At 46.3% G+C, this 20807-nt stretch overlaps 1 protein-coding gene across 5 annotated transcripts in view; it reads left to right on the forward strand.

Annotated features, from left to right (window-relative positions):
* Positions 1-20807, forward strand: part of LOC310760735 (maestro heat-like repeat-containing protein family member 2B) — a 91878-nt gene that overhangs the window by 28627 nt on the left and 42444 nt on the right. For all 5 annotated transcript variants that reach the window (XM_083609832.1, XM_083609831.1, XM_083609834.1 and 2 more), the window contains exons 14-25: positions 583-721; positions 1281-1321; positions 2296-2449; positions 3499-3545; positions 5377-5484; positions 7258-7377; positions 8818-8943; positions 12167-12319; positions 13211-13237; positions 13960-14082; positions 20244-20323; positions 20643-20769. In XM_083609832.1, coding sequence (XP_083465958.1) covers positions 583-721; positions 1281-1321; positions 2296-2449; positions 3499-3545; positions 5377-5484; positions 7258-7377; positions 8818-8943; positions 12167-12319; positions 13211-13237; positions 13960-14082; positions 20244-20323; positions 20643-20769 — 1245 coding nt within the window. The remainder of the gene's footprint in view (positions 1-582; positions 722-1280; positions 1322-2295; positions 2450-3498; positions 3546-5376; positions 5485-7257; positions 7378-8817; positions 8944-12166; positions 12320-13210; positions 13238-13959; positions 14083-20243; positions 20324-20642; positions 20770-20807) is intronic.

A 20807-nucleotide genomic window follows, 5' to 3' on the forward strand; every position in this document is an offset into this window, starting at 1 on the left:
GACTCTCAAGAGTCTCCCCCAGCACCACAATTCAAAAGCATCCATTCTTTGGCCATCAGCCTTCTTTATGGCCCAGCTCTCACTTCCATACATAACTACTGGGAAAACCATAGCTTTAACTATACGGACCTTTGTTGGCAAGGTGATGTCTCTGCTTTTTAAGATGATCCCTTCATGGATCACTGCCTTGCCATGGCGAAGTGGCTTGAATAACTCAGAGAAGCTATGAGCTATGCCATGCAGGGCCACCCAAGTTGGACAGGTCATAGTGGAGAGTTTTGACCAAACGTGATCCACCTGGAGCAGGAACCGGCAAGCCGCTCCAGTATCCCTGCCAAGAAAACTCCATGGACAAAGACAACAGGCATATTATTATTATTATTATTATTATTATTATTATTATTATGTGCCTCCTCTGCCTGGCACCCTGTGTAGGGGAACCACCCGAAATCTGCCGTTGACCCCAGCTGCTGAATATTGATCTCAGCCCTAGCTAAGCCTATCATCACAGTGGTTCCAGTAAAACAGAACCCAGCGCCAATTGGAGCAAAAAATCAAATTGCATCTCCCTCCTCTTTGCAGGCTCTGTGGCCACGGCTCCTTTTCTTCGTTGTACCAGCTCCATACACCCCGACGCTGACCCCGCTCTGTAGATGCCTGAAAGAAATGGCCCTTGGCCGAGAGGACGACATGACACTATTCCTTGGCTCTTGCAAAGGAGGTTTGTGGAAGGAGGTTGTCAATGTTAGGATATTTTCGTTCTACCTTAAAAGGGAACAGGCTGCTGCGTGTCACATGCCTGTTTACTTCCTGCTCACTGGGAGTTTCTGTTTTGCATATAGCTTTTGTTCCTGCTGTTTTTCCTGGACATGGATGCAAGCAGTCATGTTTTTCCTTTGTTCTGATCTATGTTGAATAAAGCTGTAAATATGCTCTCCTAGCTGAATCTTCCGTTGTGGAAACTCTGCAGAAAGGGTGTGCACGAGTCTTGGAATGTGTCTGAGGCTTGTGTCGCTAATTGACTGATGCTGTTCTACGGGAGACCGGAGATCGTCCGGAGACGTCATTGAGGTCTGCCTGATGCCTCCGTCTCCCTGGCAGCATCCCAACAGTCAAAGTCCGGTCCATGTGCTTGAATGAGAGCAATGCGCTGAGACGCACCCTCCACTTTCTTCCCACCAGTGGGCCAGTGTGGGAACTATATATGAAGCCAACAGCAGAAAACCACACCGGCCTTCCAAGCCCGGCGTACTGAATTTTCTTCTTGTTTTTCTTTTTAGTTGGCCTTCCAAGCGCCCACGGATTGGTAGCGAGGCTTCTGGTGAGGAATGAGTAAAAAAATCAGGGTCTTTTCCCCTTGAAAAATGAAATAAGCAAGTGTGATGCATTTCAATATATCAGATCCCCTTCCCCTGGGTATTTATTGACCACCAATATAGAAACTTCAATTTAAGTATACTGCCAGGGCCGGATTTAGGTTTGATGAGGCCCTAAGCTACTGGGACGCGGGTGGCGCTGTCGGTTAAACCACAGAGCCTAGGACTTGCTGATCAGAAGGTCAGCGGTTCGAATCCCCACGACGGGGTGAGCTCCCGTTGCTCGGTCCCTGCTCCTGCCAACCTAGCAGTTCAAAAGCATGTCAAAGTGCAAGTAGATAAATAGATACTGCTCTGGCGGGAAGGTAAACGGCATTTCCGTGCACTGCTCTGGTTTGCCAGAAGCGGATTAGTCATGCTGGCCACATGACCCGGAAGCTGTACGCCGGCTCCCTCAGCCAGTAAAGCGAGATGAGCGCCACAACCCCAGAGTCGGCCACGACTGGACCTAATGGTCAAGGGTCCCTTTACCTTTAAGCTACAAATAAACCAGTGATAGGCAACCTAAGGCCCATGGGCCACAAGCGGCCCACGGGGGTCGTTTAACTGACCTACGAGCTACCCTCGAACCGAGCCGCCCGCTTGGCAAGTCCCCACGCGGGCTGCGCTAAACCAGTGTTGCACGGCACTGGGACTCGCTTCCGTGGTGCCAGAAATCACGTCTGCACAGACGCAGATGCTGGAATTTGCAGCCCAAGGAGGGATCTCTGCTGGAGTGAACTGGCCCAGGAGAGGTAAAGCTTGCCGACCCTGAAATAAAACCATATTCCAGCAGCAACCTACCTTATTTTCGGGCATTCTAGCCACAAGCTTGTTCTAGCCCGGAGCACAAGCAAGTCTGGGCTGCCTGGAGTTGTCTAGCAGTTGCAGCATTGTGGGAAAAACAACATCCTCATTCCTCACGCTCTCCTGCCGACAGGTTTTGGCATCCAATCCGAACCAAAGAGGGAGCTGGGCGCTGCAACTCTTACACGCCCTGCACTGCAACATCCACACGGCCATCACCAAGCTGTGGGCCAAACAAATCCCATTCCTTTGGGAATCCTTCCTAAGCAAGGCGATGATGCAAACAGGTAAGACTCCTTTGCGCATGGCCACCCAGAAACACTTTCGCCCTGGCCAGATAGACAGAACCACAACCACCAGTGGTGGAGCTTCATGCTCCGGCACCGGGGGGCAGAGGGGGCAGAGAGCAGGTGGGGGCAGGGCTGGCGCATGTCCTGGGGGCACAGCCAGGGGACCAGCCATGGTGGCACCCCACTGGGACCGTACTGCCGGGGGCGGTGAACTTCCCCTGCCCTCCTCTTCCTCCGCCAGTAACAACCACCCTTTTCTTTTTTACCTGGGAGTAAAATTGAATATCTGGCTGTCAGGTGGCCATATTTGACTGTCTAATGTGATTATAGAGACGCGGGTGGCAGTGTGGTCTAAATCACTGAGCCTAGGGCTTGCTGATCAGAAGGTCGGCGGTTCGAATCCCCACGACGGGGTGAGCTCCCGTTGTTCGGTCCCTGCTCCTGCCAACCTAGCAGTTTGAAAGCACATCAAAGTGCAAGTAGATAAATAGGTACCGCTCTGCCAGGAAGGTAAACGACGTTTCCATGTGCTGCCCTGGTTCGCCAGAAGCGGCTTAGTCTTGCTGGCCACATGACCTGGAAGCTGTCTGCGGACAAATGCCGGCTCCCTCTGCCTGTAGAGTGAGATGAGCGTGCAACCCCAGAGTCGTCCGTGACTGGACCTAAAGGTCAGGGGTACCCTTACCTTTACTTTAGTGTGTTTATATACCACCTTCTTCTCAAGGTGGTGTACATGGTTCTCTGCTCCCCATTTTACCCTCTCAACAGCCCTGTGAGGTAGGTTTGGCTGAGAGGCAGTGACTGGCCCAAGGTCACCCAGTGACTTGTAACATCAAGTCCTTACAATAGCGGAATGCGTATTACTTGGCACTTGCAACAGATGCTGGTATTAACCTTTGAAGCCTGAAATGGCCTGGAATGTTGAGACCCAAAGGACGTTTTAGAAAACAGATTGCCATGTTCTTATTATGATGTTATTTTGCTATTAATTAGGTGGTTTCATGTTTCAGCTAAAGTGGCACACTTTCCTCCCCTTTTTCTCATAGAAAGCACTGAGATCAGGAGCCAGGAATGGGAGAAACAGCTGCTGCAGGTAAGGAAGTGCTGAGATTTCACCTGCAACAGGTGGGGATGTGGTAGGGCAGGTCTGAAGATTTAACAGGCCTGGATACTAGCTGGTTATCCCTTCATTTAAGCCAGTGATGGCCAGACTTGGCCCTCCAGCTGTTGTTGGACTACAGTTCCCATCATCCCTGACCACTGGTCCTGTTAGCTAGGGATCATGGGAGTTGTAGTCCCAAAACAGCTGGAGGGACAAGTTTGGCCATCATTGATTTAAGCTCTTGAGTCAAAGCATTGGTCCAATGAGCTCAGTTTGTTGCTGGGCTCCCAGCTCCCAGCAGTTCGAGCAAGCGTGGCCAATGTTAGGTAATGATGGGATGTATAGTCCTAAAGACTTGGAAGGTGAGGTAGAAATTCTGCAGAATCCATTTGCAAGGACACAGCCTTCACTACAAAACCTATATAATTTGGGTTGAGTAACTGTAACTCTCCTAAGGCTCCAATACTTTGGCCACCTCATGAGAAGAGAAGACTCCCTGGAAAAGACCCTGATGTTGGGAAAGATGGAGGGCACAAGGAGAAGGGGACGACAGAGGACGAGATGGTGGGACAGTGTTCTCGAAGCTACCAGCATGAGTTTAACCAAACTGCGGGAGGCAGTGGAAGACAGGAGTGCCTGGCGTGCTCTGGTCCATGGGGTCACGAAGAGTCGGACATGACTAAACGACTAAACAATAACAACAACATGTAAAGAAAAGAGGGAACATTTTATCACATGTGGTGGGAATGTAAAAAGGTGAAATGCTTCTGGGAGATGATATATAATGAGTTGAAAAAAAATGTTGAAATATACATTTATAAAGAAACCAGAAGCATTTCTATTGGGCATTGTTGGGAGTGATATAAATAGAAAGGAATGTAAGCTCTTTTTATATGCAATAACAGCAGCAAGAATATTATTGGCCCAAAAATGGAAGCAAGAAGAGTTACCGACGATTGAAGAATGGAGGATGAAGTTAATGGACTATGCAGAATTAGATAAACTAACAGGAAGGATTCGAAACCAGCGGGACCAGAAATTCGCGGAAGACTGGAGTAAATTTACAGACTATTTGAAAAGTAATTGTGAAGAACAGACGACGTTTGTAGGGTAGCAAGAAGTTTTGTGAGGAGAATTATTAGAAGTATTGTAAAAATGGAGAAGGGGGAGGATGATTTGTTACGAGATGTAAAGGCAATATAAAGTTAAGAAATGCATAAGAAGTGGTTAAAACGGTGGATCATCAGAAGGGCTGATGGAAGTCTAAAAAGATTGTATAAGTGATAAGTTTTGTGGTACATTTTATAATTTATATGTTAAAATTAATAAAAAATATTATGAAGAGAGGGTCAAAAAAAACAAAACAACAACAACTGTTTTCAAGGACTATGGTTGGAGGAAGAGAAGGTGAAGTGCTGGAGAGGCAGAAGGTGGTTGTTTGGAGAATAAACAGACAAATGATGTGTTTTTCCTACATAAGGTGGTTTGCATTCCTGAATTAAAAGCCTGACTAATCTGGTGTGCACCCCCAAATATTGAACCCCCAAAGGGAATTTTCTCCCACAAGGGTCTGGGGTCCCTCATCCCTGTTTTTCAAAAGGGCATCTCCCTTCTTTGCAAATGTACGGTTACCATTCCGGACAGGAAAAGGTTGTTGAGCTTTTTTTGCAAAAAGAAAATGGATGTTTTAGAGCTATTTTTGAGTAAAATGGGCCAAAACGGCACTGCCTACATCAGTTGCCATACATTCAGATTTCCCTGGACATTTGGGAAGTGATGGTAGACAACATATTTTGTTCCTGCTTTTGTTTTTTGTCCATAGTTCCTGAGAAGGACCTTGGAAACCATTGATGACAACACTTGGACCCAGAATCTGAGCAGAGAACTGGAAAGTCAGATGACGAGCTACGCCCAGCAGTCTCCCGAAAGGGTGTGTATCTCTCCAAAGGCATTTGTCCTCGTTCCTTTGCAAATTACGGGTAATTAACAAAAGGCATGAAGTCTGGATAGGGTGGGGCAATATCCGGTTTTCAGCATCATGATATATCACCAACTAAACATCATTATATATCATAACGTCTGAAATATGGATGGAGTTATTTAGAGACATTGACAGGCTTCACAATTTCCCCCAAATTGTGACTTTTGATGGCACCAGGCTGGAGGATTGCTGAGCCAGCAGAATTAGCAGGGGCTGCATGAATCGAGAGAAACATTGACTGGTTTCACTGGCTTCACATCATGATTTGTGATGTATTATCAGGTCAAAAATTAGGAAACTGATATCACAATATGGACTTCAAACCGGTTTTGGAAGATAGATTGATATATCGCCCAACTTTAGGAGAGTCCTCCTTAGCCAGGACAAAGCTGCATACAAAATATATATTAGGACAAATTCACACTAAAATATTGAGAAATTTTCACGAGGATTTCTTTTTTTTTTAATGCAAACTGATGTGGAAATGCCAAGAGCTGAAGCTAAGATTGGAAACATGTCATCCCTAGTGGGGAAGATAAGGGTTCTCATATGGTCCTCTCTCTACCTCCACTTCACAGCATCTCCAGTTAGGACTGAGAGAGCACCCACTCTGACACCTTGGAGAGCCTCTGCCAGTCAGTGTAGCATAGGCACCAACTCCCCAGGGCCCTGGGTACCTGAGCACCCACAAAATTCCCCATGAAGGGGCCAAGCACTCACAAATTTCAGTGCGAGGGCCATGCACACTGCATGGCACCGACGGTCCCGGGCACCCACAGTCACTGGGCCAAGTTGGCACTCCTGCAATGCAGACAATACTAAGCTAGATGGACTCCAACAGAGATCCCTCTGTGGGCCGGATCGCATGTGCTCCCATGATTTCTGGCGTCTGCACATGTGCAGCTGCTATTTCCAGCACTGCAGAAGTGAGTCCCCGCACCATGCTGTGCTGGTTTAGCACAGCGCGCAGGGACTCGCTGAGCGGGTGTGTGATGGCCTGGGATTCAGACACGGAGGCTGAACCTGAGGGATCCCAGCCTGCACAGGAGTCCCTGTTTCCAGAACCACCTGAGCCGAGGCTGGGGCTTGAACCTGAAGGGCCCTCACCTGTGCTGGATCCTCAGGTGCAGGCACCAGCTGAGTCTGCTCTGGCTCCTGAGGTGATGGAGGACCCCTTGCCTGCAGGTGCTCCACTCTCAGCCCCGTCAGAGGAAGCTGAGGTTGCCTCTGGGTCCGGTAACCCTCCAGCCTCTCCTGAGCTGCAGAGGCTCAGGGCAGAGAGGCGGAGGGGACTAAGTTCCCGCAGGAGGAGTGCTCGCCTCCAGGCCAGGAGAGGCGAGTCACCTGTGGATCAGGGCCACCCTATGCCTCGGGGCAGATAAATGCCAACCAGCCCCAGTCCCAAATTGCAGGAGCAACTTTTGTTGGTAGCCAGTTCCTGCCTGCACCCTGCCCTGCTCTTCTGCCAGAGTTCCTGACCTCACCCGACTCCCTGCCTTGGACCCAGCTTCAGCTTTGATGGACTGCCTCCATACTGCACCCTCGACCACGGACTGGACTCGGACCTCGCCTCACGGTTAACCCATGGGACCAGCACAGAGTGGCTCAGTTGGGGGCGGCTCGTGGGCCAGTTTAACGACCCCCGTGGGCCACTTCTGGCCCATGGGCCCTAGGTTGCCGACCCCTGACCTAGCCTGTCCTTTCCTTATTCTTCCTTTCCAGAGGTTCCTCTATAAATCTCTGGGAATTGCCCTGACCTGTTGTGAAGACCCAGCCTTTGTTCAGAGTCGGATGAAGCACTTGATAGAAAACGCGAACTATATGGAACAGCTTGAGAGAGAGGTGCGATGCTGGTGGGACCACTTCTGAACCCTTGAAATGTGATTTCTTTGCTTTGTCTCTTTGCTACATTCCCTGCTTCTCAGACCAGAATGGGCTCCTTAAACCGTCTGCCATTAACATCCACACAAAAGTACAATATTACTAGTGGCAGTTTCTTCCAACGCCCCCTCCCACCAAAAATGCCATGGGTGGTATAATACAAGGTCCAGGCTGTCCGTTTGCATTTCTTAGTGCAGAAAGTATTGCTCTAATATGTGTAGAGATCTTTCCTATTCGAATTCATTCAAGAGGGTTCTGGAAGCTTCTCTGTGTGAAAGAAACAAGCAGAAGGTTCGCGATGTTTGGGTTATTTCTTACGAGAAGCTGAGTACAGCTGGCTTAAACTGGTTCTCTTATTTCTTCTTTCAAGGCCATGAAAGTAAGGCTAGAAGGAGCCTGGGTTTCACTTTCTGTCTCTCTTTCTTTCTGGTGTGGTGTTCTGTATATAGTGTTAAGGTTTATAGACTTACTATAAGTTATTGTAAGTTTAAATTAAGTCTGCTGCAACTGGATTTCTTATGGACAGCGCCAACCCTGAATGTATTGGATTTGTGACCATTATGCTCATTTGCCTTCGGTAGCAGTAGCAAACTCTGCTGGATGAAATACAATTGCCTCTGGTCTATTTTTTGGGAATCCTGCAACATTTTTAATCACTGAGTTGAATTTCATGACCCAGGCAACTCCCATTTTTGGCGCAACCGACATGTGCGTGATCATGCACAGACACACAGCGTCAAACCAGGAAGTGATCTGGAAAAGCCATAAAGACATCATCAAAATGTTTGACCTCAAACTCATGGCATCCATTTTTGTCTCTGGGATTAGTATGTATTTCTTTTTTTAAAAATTTCAGATATTTCTGTATTCTCTTCCTCACCCAAGCTCCTCAGCAGGATACATAACAATTGCAAAAAATAAAATAAAAATTACAGTGTATAAAAATCACGTAAAACATAAAGGTAAAGGTAAAGGGACCCCTGACCATTAGGTCCAGTCATGACTGACTCTGGGGTTGCGGTGCTCATCTCGCTTTACTGGCCAAGGGAGCCAGCGTACAGCTTCCGGGTCATGTGCCCAGCATGACTAAGCCGCTTCTGGCGAACCAGAGCAGCGCACGGAAATGCTGTTTACCTTCCCGCCAGAGCAGTACCTACTTATCTACTTGCACTTTGACGTGCTTTCAAACTGCTAGGTTGGCAGGAGCAGGGACCAAGCAACGGGAGCTCACCCCACTGCGGGGATTCGAACCGCTGACCTTCTGATTGGCAGTCCTAGGCTCTGTGGTTTAACCCACAGCGCCACTCGCGTCCCAAACATAACTAAACAGAAAAACAGAAAGCACTGAGACCTGACAAGGCTGGCCAGCTGATTCTTTTCTATTTCTATTCCACTTTACAGAAGATCATCCAGATCCTTTCTTTCTCAGCCGTGGGACATTTAGATCTGACCTTAGCCACGTTGCAGGAATTTGGAGCTGGGATGGGTCTGAAAATTAAGATGTCCTCTATCATCAGCCGCTACAAGGTAATGGAAGAGAGACTCCTCTTCTGGGTTAAACGTTGTGGGTTTAAGAACTGCCTTACAAGAAAGGAGATTCCGGTTAAACACCAGGAAGAACTTTCTGATAGTAATTGCGGTTCAGTAGGGGAACGGTCTCCCTTGGGAGATGGTGGACTCCCCTTCCTTGGAGGTTTTTAAGCACAGGTTGGATGGCCATCTGTCAGGGATGCTTTCGCTGAGATTCCTGCATTGCAAGGGGTTCAACTAGATTAGGCAAACTCGGCCCTCCAGATGTTTTGGGACTACAACTCCCATCATCCTTGACCACTGGTCCTGTTAGCTAGGGATAATACAGTGGTACCTCGGGTTAAGTACTTAATTTGTTCCAGAGGTCTGTTCTAAACCTGAAACTGTTCTTAACCTGAAGCACCACTTTAGCTAATGGAGCCTCCTGCTGCCGCTGCGCCACCGGAGCACGATTTCTGTTCTTATCCTGAAGCAAAGTTCTTAACTCGAGGTACTATTTCTGGGTTAGCGGAGTCTGTAACCTGAGGCGTATGTAACCCGAGGTACCACTGTAATAATAAAATTTTATTTATATCCTGCCCTCCCCAGCCGAAGCCGGGCTCAGAGCGGCTGACAACAAGAAAAGTAACACAGTTTACATAAAATCACAATCAATTGAAATGCATTCTAAAATCAATTCATTCTAAAATCAATTCAAAATCAAATTAATGGCAACCATTGGACTAGAGTTCTATGAGGATTGCCAAAGGAGAGGGTCAGACTGTGCCTTGGCCAAAGGCCTGGTGGAACAGCTCCATCTTGCAAGCCCTGCGGAAAGATGTCAAGTCCCCTAGGGCCCTAGTCTCTTGGGACAGCGCGTTCCACCGGATCGGGGCCGCAGCCGAAAAAGCCCTGGCTCTGGTTGAGGCCAGCCTAACCTCCCTGTGGCCTGGGACCTCCAAGATGTTTTTGTCTGAAGACCATAAGGTTCTCCGTGGGACATACCAGGAGAGGTGGTCCCGTAGGTACGAGGGTCCTAGGCCGTATAGGGCTTTAAAGGTTAAAACCAGCACCTTAAACTTGACCCTGTACTCCACCGGGAGCCAGTGCAGCTGGTATAGCACCGTTGCGAATGTGATCCCGCAACGACGACCGCCTAAGGAGCCTTGCCGCGGCATTCTGCACCTGCTGGAGTTTCTGGGTCAGTCTCAAGGGCAGCTCCACGAAGTTGTAGTCCCAAAACATCTGGAGGGCCGAGTTTGCCTATGCCTGGACTAGATGAGCCTTGGTTGTCCCTTCTCTTCTATGATTCTGACTCCAATCTCTCTATTTCTTGTTCCTTTACTATTATTCTAGGTTTGAGGGCTTTCCCTGCTCTCCAAATCCATTTTCTCATCTGACATTTCTTTCCGGGCTGCCTTAGAAGGCACCACCTTTCTATCTCTGTTCCCTTAAACTGCTTACTCTGCAAGCAGAGTGGAACGCCTCCCAAGAACTCCTCTCTCCCCTGCTGCTTCTTTCAGCTTTCCTCCTTTTAATTCCTCCTCAAGCCCATGGCCTCCCTGTCAGCGTTTCTGCTTTATCTCTGCACAGCGCCAGGAGAGACATGAGCTCCCGCTAGCCCAGACCTGGTTTGCTGCCAGTGGAGCATCCAGCATGGACTTACAGCGGCACAACACCCTCTCTGTTTCCTCCACACACTTGCTCCTTAAAAAAACTCCTTTGGGGTGTCATTTGGGACTTGCTGAGGGAGAGGATAAAGTTGCTGCGATGTGTTTACATTTTTTTAAAAAAGATATTTATTGAAGTTTTACAAAAACATAAATTTACAAAATGAAAAAAGGTCATATAAAAAGAAAAAGATACAAAAAAACATAGAAAAATACATGAAAAAGAGAAAAGAAGAATAAAAATACAAAATACAAAAAACAAATAGCTGAAAAATAATTAAAAACAAATCCATTTTTTGTAACTTTAAACTCATTATCTTATTTCCTTGGCCTCCTCACACCTCCCCTTTTTGTATTCCCATTTAAATAATCAAATCAGCAAATCCTTACCCTCTTTCGTTTATCTTAACTCTGTATCTTAACATATTATAACTATATTTTCATCCATTATCAATTCATTTTTGCATATTCTTGTTAACTTTGTTGCTAATGCCACTTATTTTCAATCCAACATCATTTTAACATTCATTAATTTTACAGTATTTCTGAAGATAGTCTTTAAATTTCTTCCAGTCTTCTTCCGTGATGTGTTTACAAGCTCATTTTAGTGAAGGACGTTGCAGGTTTTGCAGAGATTCATGAGGTCCTTTACCCCTCCCAAATTCAGATGAGTGAGCTTGTGGAAATAATCCTTAAAATAAATTTGTGGGGTTTTTTTAAGAAAAGAGGAGATCAGTTATTGTGTGTGTGAGAGAGAGAGAGAGAGAGAGAGAGAGAGAGAGAGAGAGAGAGAACAGGCAATAAGCAATTAAAGGGTAATTAAAGGATAAAGTGGCTCTTTGTCAGTATTGCTGCTGCTGTGCCGAACAGGAAGCAATAGGATCTGTAAGGAGCAAGCTACTAATTAAAGGTACGATAGCACTGGAAAGGGACGCAGGTGGCGCTGTGGGTTAAACCACAGAGCTAGGACTTGCTAATCAGAAGGTTGGCGGTTCGAATCCCCGCGACGGGGTGAGCTCCCGTTGCTCAGTCCCTGCTCCTGCCAACCTAGCAGTTCAAAAGCACGTCAAAGTGCAAGTAGATAAATAGGTACCGCTCCGGCGGGAAGGTAAACGGTGTTTCCGTGCACTGCTCTGGTTCGCCAGAGGCGGCTTAGCCATGCTGGCCACATGACCCGGAAGCTATACGCCGGCTCCCTCGGCCAATAAAGCGAGATGAGCGCCGCAACCCCAGAGTCGGCCACGACTGGACCTAATGGTCAGGGGTCCCTTTACCTTTACCTAGCACTGAAAAACCATAAAAAGCATTTGCCAGTTTGCATTGAGCAAGCTGGTGCTTCAGCTCTTTGTCGGCCGGAAAAACAATAGCCTCAAATCAGGTTGGCAAAAAAATAAAGGAGGACAAGGTTGAAAACACTGGGTAGCAAGAATCTGGCAACGGTGTGGTCTAGATTCTCTGCAAAAAGTGAAAACAAGGCTGGTGGTTTCAGATTTAAAGTTAAACAGCTCATGCAGAGGCTGCCAAAATGGAACAAGAAGCACCCATGCCCAGTAACTTTTTCTGTTGCTCAGGACTACCAGCAGGGCAGACGGGGTCACGTCCACCAAACGCTGATGCTCACCTACGGCAAGGTCGCTCTCCAAGCCCCCAAGGAGCTCCTCCTGCCCAGGGTGGAGGCCGACATAATGAAGAATGTCCTCTGCTATTACCGGAAGAGCTGCCAGGCAAGTGCTTTAAAGGAGAGGGTGGTCTTTGCCACAAAGCTGGTTCCAGAGGGTGGCAAAGTTCAATGGGCCTTAGTCATAGAATCATAAATCATAGAATCAAAGATTTGGAAGAGACCACAAGGGCCATCGAGTCCAACCCCCTGCCAAGCAGGAAACACCATCAGAGCACTCCTGACATATGGTTGTCAAGCCTCTGCTTAAAGACCTCCAAAGAAGGAGACTCCACCACACTCCTTGGCAGCAAACTCCACTGTCGAACAGCTCTTACTGTCAGGAAGTTTTTCCTAATGTTTAGGTGGAATCTTCTTTCTTGTAGTTTGGATCCATTGCTCCGTGTCCGCTTCTCTGGAGCAGCAGAAAGCAACCTTTCTCCCTCCTCTATGTGACATCCTTTTATATATTTGAACATGGCTATCATATCACCCCTTAACCTCCTCTTCTCCAGGCTAAACATGCCCAGCTCCCTTAGCCGTTCCTCATAAGGCATCGTTTCCAGGCCTTTGACCATTTTGGTTGCCCTCCTCTGGACACGTTCCAGTTTGTCAAGGACCCATCATCCCTGCCAGCACTAAGAGGTCCTTTGAAAACCTTCGTTGTAGGTCCTTGTGGAGGGAAGGATGGAAAGCTCACCCAAAAACCTATGTCCTTTTAAATGTGTTTGTGAGAAGGGGTTTATTGGTTTATTTGTGTATATTATTGTTTTCGTTGTGTATTTTGGCTTCTCATTTTGTATGTTTATGTTGTGAACTGCCCTGTGAACTTCAGGTGAAGGACGGTATACACATTTTAATAATAGTAATAGTAACAGTGATAATAGAAGAAGATGATAATGGGCTTACTGTTGTGCTGTGTTTGTTATTTGGCAATTTGTCCATTTCATTTGTCCAGGTTTTGGGCGTCAGCATTGAGAACAAGGTGAGCAAGGAATTATCTGACTTGGAGTCTTGAACAGGTAAAGGGCCCCGGACAGTTAAGTCCAGTCAAAGGCGACTATGGGGTTGCGGCGCTCATCTCGCTTTCAGGCCGAGGGAGCTGGCATTTGTCCATAGACAGCTTTCCGGGTCATGTGGCCAGCAGGACTAAACTGCTTCTGGTGCAATGGAACACCATGACGGAAACCAGAACGCATGGAAGCACTGTTTCCCTTCCCACCACATTGGTACCTATTTATCTACTTGCACTGGCGTGCTTTCGAACTGCTAGGTTGGCAAGAGCTGGGACAGAGCAACGGGAGCTCAGCCTGTCACAGGGATTCGAACTGCCAACCTTCTGATCAGCAAGCCCAAGAGGCGTAATGTATTTTTGTCGGTGTTAGTCCTTTGGTGCTATGGCTTGTCGGCTACGCAAATAAAGTCTATTCATTCATTCAAGCCCAAGAGGCTCGGTGCTTTAGACCACAGCGCCGCCCACGCCATCTAGCCCAACACCCCGTTCTCACTGTGGCCAACCAGCTGCCCCCAATGGAAAACTTAAAAGCAGCACTAGAGCTCTCTCCCCTTTGTGCAAATTCACCCAAATTTTATTGAGAATTCCTCCATATATAAACATTTTTGCATACTATATCCGTTTCTGCGGACCAATGTTTCCTAATATAATAGTTTGAGGGGGGGGTTGCATGTTTTCTTTTGGCAACGCAGGACTCCAATCTCAAGCTGGCCTTTGTTGAGAGCACCACAGATATCTGCCAGGCTATATGCGAGACCCAGGACTTCCAGAACTTCACCTTAACTTGCAAAAAGGAGCTCTTGGACATCTTGCTGGTGAGGAACCTGACATTCTGCCTGAGGCTATGGCAGCCCCGATCACTCAGAGAGGCCTTTGCGTGAAACTTTTTAACAAAGGTGCAGAACCTCTCCTAGGATTGTAAGGGGGTAGGTTTCCTGATGACATCATGGGCTCCCAGCCAATCGGCACTGTGCAGAGCCAGCTCCTGCTCCATATTTGCAGAACGGTGTTATTTTCCCAGAGGTCAGCCCTGTAGTGCAAATGTACTTTTGTGGCTAAATGCAGCGGCGGCCATTCAAGATCCACCTTGGTGCTCCTAAAATGTCGCCTCTGTATCCTTCCCTCATGGATTGATTGTCCCTTAGCCTTTCAGGTAAGTTACCGTATTTTTCGCTCCGTAAGACACACTTTTTTCCTCCTAAAAAGTAAGGGGAAATGTCTGTGTCTCTTATGGAGCGAATGCGTGGTCCCTGGAGCTGAATTGCCCAGGGGCAAAAAGCAGATCGTGCAATTTTTTTTTTTAGAAAGAGGGAAGGGGGTGTTGAAACAAAGCAGCTGATCAGCGAGCGATCAGGAGGAAGACAAGGGACGCTAACGATAAAGGAGGCTGCCTGGGAGGGAGGAGGTAAAGACAGCAAACTTGCAAGGAGAGGAGACAGGAATACTAAAACAAGAAATGAGGAGAGAAATTAGAAGAAAAGGAGAAGAAAAGGGAGGGAGATCATGGAACTTTGAAGTGTCAGGCATAGCTCTAATGGCTTTAGCCCAAACGTAGCAGAGTTTTCCTGCACAGCGAAGAAGCTAGTTGAGGTGGAAATGACTAGTCAGCTAGACTCAGAATAACTATTTACAGGATTTATTAAAAGGAAAAAATAAAACCAGCAGAATTTCTGCATACAAAACAAAGCAAAATAAATCCTTTCTTTCTCTCTCTCTCTTAACCATACACAGCACTTCTACTCCTAACACACCCAACACCAAACTGTGCTAGCATTCCTAGATAACAGAGTTGAGTGCTGGTCGTTAACCAATCAGAGTAAGTAGTTTCTAGGTCAAGCAGACCTTGGCTTTCTGCCAAGAGTAAATTGACACTGCCTTGATTTAATTGTGTGAAGCCAGAATCTGTAAGTTTTCATGAGAATCAATTAACAGAAACTGAACACCCCCTCACAGATTCTGCTGGACAATTAACATCAAATAACACCTATGTAGGAGATTATTTTTCCAGCAAACCTAAACCCTTGCACATTTGCTTGTTCTTTATCTTTGCCAATGGTTTAGTTAATACATCTGCTACATTTTCTTCACTTGATACATAAGTACATGTGATTATATTGTCTTGTACACAGCAACGTACATTTTGGTATTTTACAGAGATATGTTTGGAACGTGATTTGAAACCCTCTGTTTTACTTAAGGTTATACAAGCCTGATTATCAATGTAAACTCGTACTGGTTCTCCACAATTTACATTTAAATCTGCTAACAAATGCTTGAAATAAATCACCTCATTGCACAATTCACTCAATGCGGCGTACTCGGATTCCGTTGATGACACACTTACAACGTCTTGCTTGCGTGACCGCCAGCTGATTAAAGCTCCACCGACCATTATGACTAGTCCTGTGACAGATTTTCTATCTGGCAAATTTCCCCAGTCACTATCACAGTAGCAACTCAACATTTCATCCTCTGAAGAATTTAATTGTAACATATAGCCAATTGTCTGTTTGAGGTATCTCAGAACTTGTTTTACTCCTTTCCAGGCATTTAGTGTGGGTTTTGAGACCAATCTACTTAATATGCCTACTGCGTAGCTAATATCAGGTCTGGACCACTGTGCTAGATACAATAAACTTCCAATTACAGAATGATATACATCAGGATGTTCAAATTCAGGACTCTCATCTATATGAAGTGTTTTTATGAAACCTGGATCCATAGGCACCACTGTCCCTTTGCAATCCTGCATCCCGTATGCAGTTAGTAGTTGTTTAACTTTGTTCTGCTGACTAATTAGGCAGCTGCCATCTTGGGCCCAGCACACTTCCAACCCTAGATATGTCCTAACCGGGCCTAAGTCCTTCATTTTGAACTTACTGGACAATTGCTTGGCAAACCTTTTAGTTTGTTTATCTGTTTTGCAAGCATACAATACATCATCTACATAAATCAGACAAAACTCTTGATCACTGCCTGTACCACGTACATAAACACAATTGTCAGCTGTACTCTGCTTGAAACCAAATGACACTAAGGCCTCATGGAAACATTTGTTCCAAGATCTTGCAGCCTGTTTGAGACCATATAGAGCTTTGTTTAATTTCAACACTCTATTGGAACCTGTCTCATAACCAGGCGGTTCGGTTAGATACAGGTCTTCTGATATTGATGCATGTAAATATGCAGTCTGGATATCAAAATGGTTTAACAGGAGTTTTCTCTTTGCTCCAAGCGTTAGAATCAGCCTTACACTGTCCCCCTTAGCAGTAGGGGAAAAAATCTCGTCATAATCTTTTCCAGGCCTCTGAGAGTATCCTTGAGCCACTAAACAAGCTTTGTATTTGTACTTTCCTGTCACCAGAGGTTTAAGTTTGTACACCCACCTGCAGCCTACAATCTTTGCCCCCTCAGGCGCTGCTACTGGTGTAAAGACCTTGTGCTCATTCAGAGAGGACATCTCTTCCTCCATTGCCTGTTTCCAGAGCTCTGCCTCCTCTTTTGGTAACTTTAACACCTCCTGAAAACTCTTGGGCTCTGCAATTACACTAAACACATTTGCAGTATCTGGAGAAAAACGCACCGGAGGCACTCCTTTGTTTTGTCTTTTAGATCTTCTGGGAGAAAATTTTTCTTCTGACCCACTTTCCTCCTCAGAACTACGACCTCTCTTTTGTTGCTTAGCAACTGGTCTCTGGCTAATTCCACTTTCTTGAGAGCTCTTATCTGAACTTTCCTCCCCCTCAGACTCTGATTCTCTATGTTTACCTTCAGAGTCATGAAGCTCCTGGGAAGGTTCAAATCAAACCTCAGTATTGGCATGTAGTCTCTCCCAGCCACTATGTTCACAAAAACTGGCATTCCTGGAGATCACAATGCCATTTCTCCCTTCAGCAAAACGGAAACCTTTTCCCAGCTCCTGGTAACCCACAAACACTAACTGTTTGGTCTTAGGATCTCCCTTCTTTCTCATTTGTTTTGGAATTAATACCCAGGCTTTTGATCCAAACACATGCAAATGGTCAATTTTGGGTTTTTTCTGAAACAATTTAAAGTACGGAGTTGTACCTATTGTTTGATGAAAGAGCCTATTTTGGAGATAACACGCGGTGAGCATGCTCTCCCCCCAATAAGACATGGGCAAATCAGCATCATCAAGCATGGCAAACATCATATTTTGTAAAGATCTGTGTTTTTGCTCTGCAACGCCATTCTCCTCTGGGGAAAAAGCGTTCGTTTTTCTATGCCCAATGCCATGCTTTTGTAACCAATCTCTAAAAGCATTTGACATAAATTCGCCACCTCTGTCCGTCTGAATCCTTCTGAGTTTAATGGACAGAAATCTTTCCACAGATGCCACCCAGCTTTTAAACTTAGTGAACACGTCACCCTTATTCTTCATGGGATAAACCCAAGAGTAACGCGTGGCGTCATCCACAATTGTTAATGAAAAACGCGATCCACCCCTGCTTACAGCAAATGGACCAATTACGTCCATGTGAACCAGCTGTAGCGGTGACTCACTAACTCTGTCACTTCTGGGGTAAGAGACTCTGTGGGTTTTAACCTTTTTACAAACATTACAATCAAGGTACTTGTTACAACTCTTTAAATTACCCCCATCGGCCAATTCAGACATTTTTAGTACACTTTTCCAGCAAGCATGCCCCATTTTCCTATGCAATAAGTGCACACAGTTGTCATGTATAGCTTTGTTATTCACTGCAGGCTGAGATTTACTGACTACTGCTGCAACTTGAGATCCTGCTTTAAGCCAAAACAAGCCTCCCTCTGACTTAGCAGTGCCTAAAGTCTCACCAGCCTTCTTAATAATGCAACTGTCTCCTTCAAAATATACTTTAAACCCAGCTTTTAGCAAACAATCTACAGACATCAGATTGCTCCTTAATGAAGGCACACAAAGTACATTTTGCAGGCATTCACGAAGACAAGGAACAAAAACTGCACCCCCCGAAATCACTTCGGAAGTACTTCCGTCTGCTAGAGCCACCTGGCTGCACTGTGCTGAGTTCTTGGAAACAAACAATTCATCTGAATTTACGATGTGCCTGAGAAGCTCCCGAATCGACCACCCAGACAGCTTGTTTCTCATCAGCAATCTTGACCTCGGCGGTCACCAGCTGAGCCGACTGTTTTCGTTTGAAGAATTTCCTTTTACACTGCTGCTGCTGCTGATCTCGTCTCTGCTCCTGCACCGGCCACTGAGACTTGACCAACTCCGGACATTGTCGTTTTAGATGCGCTGAAGACCCACATCGGAAACAACGCCTAACAGCAAACACTGACTCCTCATCGGTATGCTGCTTTTGCTTCACCTCTGGCACGGCATGAGAACTCCTTCCAAACCGCCCGCCTGTAGAAGCCTCTGCAGCAAACGACCTTTCTTGCCTCTTCTGCCATTCTTCAATCAAACGCCCAGTAACTTAACTGACTGATAAATCACACTCCTGTATGCCTTCTAGAGACAAAACTAAATTATCCCAGCTTTCCAGGAGAGAACTCAAAATAATAGCCACCTTCTCCTGCTGGTCTAACGCACAGTCTCTTTCCTGTAGCGCAGCAAACTTTAACTGTAAACTGTGTAGGTGTTCCTGCATTGTAACCCCAGGCTGTAACATTGCCTTGTACAATGCCTTGTGAATGAACAGCTTGGAAACCGCTGTCTCACGCACATGGAGTTCTTTAAGTGCTTGCCACACACCTCTAGCTGTCTTGATTCCCCTCACATACGGCAACTGGGAATCTTCCAGCCCCAAGACAATTGTGGCCCTTGCTCTTTGGTCTTTATCGAGGTCTTCATCATCAGGCTTCGCAGGAAACTTACTCACCACTTGCCAGAGACGATCCCTCTGCAGCACTGCCTGCATGCGTTCCGACCACAGCAAGTAATTGGAGTCATTCAGACGCTCAAAAGCCATCTGAACTGGTTGTGAGGCCATCTTGAGAGCGATGTCCCTGGAACCCGGAACCAGCTACTCACGACCACCGAGAGAGGAAACAGGAACCACAGCACCCAGCACTCACACGCTGCAGCTGTTGTCCTTGTGTCCACTGCGTCACCAGCTCACAACAGTCAGGAACCAGCCAATGTCCATCTGCTGCACCAAACGGGAACAACAACTTCTGGAACTACTGGAACCAACACCGTTGATGCTGACACCACCACAACTCAGGCTTGCAGCACAATACCCATAACCTCATGGAACTTTGAAGTGTCAGGCATAGCTCTAATGGCTTTAGCCCAAACGTAGCAGAGTTTTCCTGCACAGCGAAGAAGCTAGTTGAGGTGGAAATGACTAGTCAGCTAGACTCAGAATAACTATTTACAGGATTTATTAAAAGGAAAAAATAAAACCAGCAGAATTTCTGCATACAAAACAAAGCAAAATAAATCCTTTCTTTCTCTCTCTCTCTTAACCATACACAGCACTTCTACTCCTAACACACCCAACACCAAACTGTGCTAGCATTCCTAGATAACAGAGTTGAGTGCTGGTCGTTAACCAATCAGAGTAAGTAGTTTCTAGGTCAAGCAGACCTTGGCTTTCTGCCAAGAGTAAATTGACACTGCCTTGAGTTAATTGTGTGAAGCCAGAATCTGTAAGTTTTCATGAGAATCAATTAACAGAAACTGAACAGGAGATAAGGGAATATAGCAATAAAGGAGGCTGTGGCCACAGCATGAACCACAAAAATCATACATCCACTGTTTCATTCAGAATATTTTTTTTCTTGTTTTCCTCCTCTAAAAACTAGGTGCGTCTTATGGTCAGGTGCATCTTATGGAGCGAAAAATACGGTAATCACTGGCTTAGCAAAGAGTGCTTGATCCCTTCTTGGTATCCTTTGGAAATCATAGAGGCCATGGCATGTCAATGGAGGAAGTTTCTCTGCCCCTCAAGGGTTTTCCCCCACCCTCAATTCCTTTTGCCCTTTGCCCGTCTTGTGTTCACAGGATTTTATCAAGGAGGAACCACTGGACACTCTGAATACTGCACTTCGTCCCCATGCCATCACTGCCCTGGCATTCCTGAGGTAGGTGTGTTTCTTAGCAGTTTTCCACATAATTTCTTTTCACAGAATCATAAAGGGACCACAAGGGTCCTCTAGTCCAACCCCTTGCAATGCAGGAATCTTTTGCTCAGTGTGAGACTCGAACCCATGACCCATGAGATTAAAGAGTCTCACGTTCTATCAGATGAGCTATTCCTCTTTGGATTCTGTCTGGGTCGTTTAAGAGACTTTGGCAACAGCCATCGCTACCTCTTGTGGGAGCAAATGTTCCACAACCAACCTGAGGTCCAGCCTACTATTCTTCAGATGTCCACAAGTCTCTCCACCTTCCTCCTGCCAGCAAACTGAAGCCATGTTTGGCCATGGAGGAAATTCGCAATCTCCTCGATCAGAGCATCAAAAGTTTGTTTCCTCTTCCTTCCCTGGAGCAGCTGAAAGAGACGGCGGGGGATGCTCTAAAGATCGAGGTAGGTGGCAAAAGTTTATTTCCAGATCCTCTTTTCTC

This window comes from Podarcis filfolensis (genome assembly GCF_964270895.1).
Source record: "Podarcis filfolensis genome assembly, chromosome: 1".
Lineage (NCBI taxonomy): Eukaryota > Metazoa > Chordata > Lepidosauria > Squamata > Lacertidae > Podarcis > Podarcis filfolensis.